This window comes from Aegilops tauschii, chromosome 5 (genome assembly GCF_002575655.3).
Source record: "Aegilops tauschii subsp. strangulata cultivar AL8/78 chromosome 5, Aet v6.0, whole genome shotgun sequence".
NCBI classification, from domain to species: domain Eukaryota; kingdom Viridiplantae; phylum Streptophyta; class Magnoliopsida; order Poales; family Poaceae; genus Aegilops; species Aegilops tauschii.
The window spans coordinates 70,864,027-70,869,250 of NC_053039.3; the positions used below are offsets into that span (position 1 = coordinate 70,864,027).

Consider the following 5,224-nt stretch of genomic DNA (forward strand, 5'->3'; position numbering starts at 1 on the left):
TGGAGGATCGGCTTGCCACACTGGCCCACATTAAAAAGGCCGAAAAGGACCTAAAAGGCCTAAACTATCCCAAAATAACCTAAAAAGCTTAAACACCCCTAAAACATTTGTAGAAATACCCTAAAAATTCCAAAACAGCCCTAAAACCCTAAAATGGCCGCGCGGTTAAAAGGGTTGTGTCGGGCCGCTCTTAAGGCTTGACCTTAGGGATCAACACTGGCCCATGGTGTGCCAAAGGCCGGCCCGGCCCATGTATCCGCGTGCCAGTTCATGACGTGCCAGAAAATACATGCCGCGGGCTAGACTTATAAGCATGGCCCATATGGCCAGGATTGCTCTGTTCTCATCATTTTAGATCCAAAATGGTAGTACTACTACGTTACAAAGATATTGCCACCCCTAAAAAAGCAAAGATGTTGGCTCAAAAGAAAAGAACTACGCTACAAAGATACTCCCTCCGTCCGAAAAAGCTTGTCCCTAATCCATTTAAGTGACGAGCTTTTTTGGACCAATGGAGTAAGACTCCTGCACACGAGACCTCTTTGCACAGATACAAATTATATCAAAATTATTGGCAGACAGCTTAGAATTCAAGAGCAAGTACACAAGAAAACAAGGGGTGGTGGAGTGGAGTACAGACCAAATCATTCAAAGAAACACGAAAACCAGCCTCCCTACACAAATAAAAAAAAGAAAGAAAGAAAAGGTGGCCTCCATGACCAATCGAGGAAGAAAAAGGTCCCATCTTTTTTATTGCTTCAATTATGGCAGCAGTTTTGCCGTGCAGGCCGAAATTATTTCCTCTTGCCCCCTACCAGCTTTTGCTCAACCTGCTTCCCATATGCAATTATTAAATATCTCCCCCATTTTTTTACTATCAAAGGATTCCCTTCTTTATACGAAAGAAAAAAGAGAAAAAATAACAATATTTGCCACTTGCTATGGGTAAGCTGTCCCCGTGTGGTTCCCCATTTCTTGGCTATTTAAGGCCTCCCATCCCCTCCTTCCCTTTCCTTCCTCCCATCGGCACGCCCATCCCGCTCCTCTCATAATCCTGAGAGTTTCTTCTTTTGTTTTATTTTTCTTTCTTGGTAGGAGTAACAATAGTTTTGGCTCTCCTCCTTTCTCTCTCCCTGTATCCAAGGAGAGAAATCCAGAGGCGAAGCTTCAGGTAAACATCAACCTCCTCTCCCTCATCTCTCTATTTATCTCTCTATCTCTCTCTCTCTCTCTCTCTAGTTTCTCATCTTCTGTTGGGGATCTGTGTTGTGTAGTCTGGGGTAGAGGTGAGGCTCGTTCTTTCTGTTTTCTTGATAGGTTTTGTTACAGATCTTGGGAAACTACCACATGTTCTTGCAAAAAGAGGGAAAAGGATGAGGGGATTTGTTCTTCTGTGTCAAATCTTCTGGAAATCTCCAGTTCATCTTGATTTCTTTCTGTGTGGGTGGGGAAAAAATCAGATTAGTTAGCAAATGGTTTTTGGTGTCTCGGCTCATGCAAAATTTCGTGTGAAGATTGAACGTTTTTAGAGGTGAAACTGAGCAATTTCTTTGGCTGTTCTTGTTCTTGCAGGGTTTGTAAATTTTCCGGATCTAATCAACTAACCAAAAAAACCCAAAAAAGAAACCATGAGCCACTTCGCCGCCATGAAGAGCCCCGTCCCGGTCGCCGCCGCTGCCGCCACCGACGCGAAGAGCCCGCTCTTCTGCCCCAAGCCGCGCCGCCCGGTCGCGCCCCTCCGGTTCCACCAGAGCAGCCACTCCGACGCGGGCGCCGGCATGGATCTGCTCGACCTCCTCCTGTCAAAGGTGAGTTCTTTCTCCGCCTTGGCCCAAGATCCATGAGTTCCTCGCGTGGCTTCTCTCCAACGGGTCGCTGATATTTCTGCTCCGGTTCTTTGCAGGGCGACGAGAGCAATCTTTCGGCGGCGTCCCCGCAGCCGCCGCTGTTCTGTGGCTCGCCTCCGCGGCGGGCTTCGAACCCGGTGGTCCACGACAGCCGGTTCGGCATGGACTGCCCGTCCAGTCCCCTGCCATGGTGGCCGGTGATGTCGCCGGTCACGCCAGCGCCGGTGGTGGTCCGTCCCACCCCACGCCCGGCGGGACCGCCGATATCGCCCCGTTCCTCGGCTGGGTGCGCTCGCGTGTTCCAGCCAGCCGTCCGCGTCGAGGGTTTTGACTGCCTCGACGGTGGCCGTAGCGGCCGTGGCCATGGCATCGCCGCCATGGTCTAGATGCACATACAACATCGAATAACCAGGAAATCTTCTCCCCTCAGTAGTGCAAAAGCTTTGGAGGGAGAGAGATGAGAGTGAGGAGGAGATGAGTGAGAGGAGCTTAAGTCCAAAATTTAACCCCTAAAAACTATATAATCCATCAGTCAAATCCCATAAGTATAATGAGTCTAGGTAATTTTACCACAAATCTTTTTGTATGTAAATAAATTTCAGGTTCAGATGCAGGTGCCCTTCTTGTAAATTTGGGAGCTCTAGTTTGGGGGGGATGGGGTAGAAGAAATCTAGAGGGCGGGGATCAGGGACAGAGGGCACAAGAAACACAAAGTTTAGCCCTCTTGTATGAATCATTTTTTTCATGAGTCCCTTTGCCTTCCTTCTGGATTAGTCATTCAATTAGGTTGGAGGGAGGGAGGGGTTGGGAATTAGTTAGGTACCTGTCCTAGTTCATCTGTCATCATGCTTATTTTTGGTTTATGATGGAATTGTTTTTGTCCATGCAACCAAGAAATCCAAGGCCACCAAGGCCATGGAGATGTGTACAAAAGAGTGGCTACAAGAAGAGAAGAGAGAGCAGCTAGGTTTAAGTCAAGTCAATGAGTGAGTTGTGTGAAAGGCATGAATGATGTATTCGTGGTATCGTTTTCTCTGTATATGTAATATATCGTTTCATTGAAGCAATATGTGTAATATCTCATGCCATGATTATCACCAGCCCTTGTGATATCTTTTATTTTTGGAATTTTCCTCACCTCTCAATATCTTGGTGGTTGGTTGAATTGTAGCCCCATCACAACACATGGTATCCATGTGCTCAAGCAACACGTAGGTGATAAGGATGGTGACTAGCCAATGACTAATGCAAAAGAGCCCGGCTGAGTGGCTAATAATCTCAAGCTGGCTCATGGGGATCTGAAGGGCCAAAGATAAAATACCATGTTTTTCCTTGTGGCCTTCACCCCATATGTCCTTTTCTTTGAGATGTAGATGTGGTACGTACTGAATCTTTTGTGTTGAATCCACTGGATTTATTGGGGCGGTCAATCAATCAACCAAGTTGTTGACGCAGATGCTCTGGCAAGAGCTGCAACGGTGAACAAGTTGCACTATTTACCACCAGTAAAATACAGGCAGAAAAAGCATGCAGCACAGCACACGTTCTTATCTTTACCTGCCGCGAGTCAAAATCCACATGCTTTGTGGCGTCTTGTGCCTGCCACAAGGTGAGACGTAGATGCAGTGATCTCACCTCAAAAGGTGTGAGGCTGAGAAGGAAAAGGAGACAGGAGGATGCAAGCAAGGGGCATGGCAACTTGAGTGCACTTGAGGACAGATTCAAACGCAGGATTTCACCGGAAGTAAAGTAATCTTTGTTTGAATCTCAGGCCAGGCCTTTTCAAAAGGAGAATATATAGTAGGAGTAGACCCTGAAGATGCTGGAGAGAATTTGTTTATGTCTCAGCATGACTCAAATACAAAAAATAAAAGGAAATAAAAACGCAGGATTTCTCTCTCTATTTACACTTCTCAGTTACTGCTAGTCTGATTTTTTCCTCGCTATCTTTAAGGTAAGACAGAGCACAAGCTCTCAACTCTTGATAGCTATATTTTGCGCCCTGGTGGTTTTTGTCAAATTGGTTGTCAACCTCACACTTTCGGCTGGAATTGGAGCACAATCAGTGGAATAAGAACTAACCTAAAAGCACATGACGACCCCACCCGTCAGTGCTTATCTCTCATTTTCAACAAAAGAAAATGTTTTAGCTTTAAAAATGCATGATGACCGTTCAGCCGTCCAACTGGCAAGCTCCAATGCGGGAGGAAAGGAAAATGGTGAGGAAAGAGATTTTTTTACATGAATGGTGAGAAAAGAGAATACTCCTCACGCATATGTACTACTCCTACCGGCCCTCCTTTACTCTGCATATAAGAATCTTTTGAAGTCAAACTTCGTAAAGCTTGACATATTTATATGGAAAAATATCAACATATATAATACTAAAGTTAAAAGACATGAAAATTAAATTCATGACACATCTAATGTTATTGATTTTGTATTGTCAATGTCGATATTCTTTTCTGTAAAGATGGTCAAACTTTACGAAGTTTGAATTCACACAAATCTTGTATGTGAAGTAAAAAGGACAGGAGGGAGTACCTCTCAAATCCGCCCTACACATCCATACGGACGACGCTAGTGTCCGGTCATGAAAACTCCACCCAACCAAACCCTCAAACCGTCACGGAACATCCGGGCTGTCTGAGAACCCCCAATTCTTAGCATATATCTGGGGCGGATATGTGGCAGACCGGACATGCCCAGATGCAACTACCATATTGGAACGGCCCACGCCGACCCGCGTCGACCCCATCCCGTCCCCACAAAAAACCGATCCAGACCAAACCCTAGTCCTCACTCTCTCACTCTCTGCTCCGTTCCACTGCTCGCTACCTCCCCTCCTCGAGCTCCAGGAGCGCATCCGACGATGAATTGGGCAGGAAGGCGGATCCCATCGATTGGGATGCCCTGCTACGAGAGGACTCGGAAGACGAGACGATGAGGACCTCGCCCTCCGTGTTGCACTGCAACGTTCGTGTTTTGACATGGGCGGTAGCTCGAGCTCCACACTGCCCTCAGTCGCCGGCGACGCAATGCGGCTATCATTTTCGGCCCATTGCGGTGCCGGGCAAAATCTGCCTCCTCCCACGTCCCTCCCGCATCCCTGGGCCCGCTTCTCCACCCCGTCGAGGATGGGTCCTCTTGCCCGCACCGTCGAGCCCGTGGAGGAGGACGTCTGAATCGGAGGCACATGCCGCACACCGCGAAAGGCAACGGGTCGCACAGAGGACGGTGGTGGCCAGTTCATTCCACACATGTTGCGCTCCTGCAGGTCTACGTCTGTCGACCAGGAGGAACAACTCATGCGCGACATCATCCTTCATTCGCCGACCTCAGAGATGAACACATGCGCCGCCGTCGTAAGACTGTGA

General features: G+C 47.7%; 1 protein-coding gene across 1 annotated transcript; it reads left to right on the plus strand.

The window, feature by feature from the left end:
- Positions 1–900: 900 nt before the first annotated feature.
- Positions 901–2,930, plus strand: LOC109787097 (uncharacterized). The gene is made up of 3 exons (XM_020345657.4): positions 901–1,171; positions 1,573–1,808; positions 1,904–2,930. The coding sequence occupies exons 2-3, from the start codon at positions 1,629–1,631 to the stop codon at positions 2,231–2,233; spliced, it is 510 nt and encodes a 169-aa protein (XP_020201246.1). The 5' UTR covers positions 901–1,171; positions 1,573–1,628; the 3' UTR covers positions 2,234–2,930.
- Positions 2,931–5,224: the final 2,294 nt, after the last annotated feature.

Bases quoted from the DNA above. Each gene is read 5' to 3' on its own strand.
- LOC109787097 (XM_020345657.4), top strand. From the start codon at position 1,629: ATGAGCCACTTCGCCGCCATGAAGAGCCCCGTCCCGGTCGCCGCCGCT. The intron at 1,809-1,903 runs GTGAGTTCTTTC...GGTTCTTTGCAG, and splicing joins TCGACCTCCTCCTGTCAAAG to GGCGACGAGAGCAATCTTTC.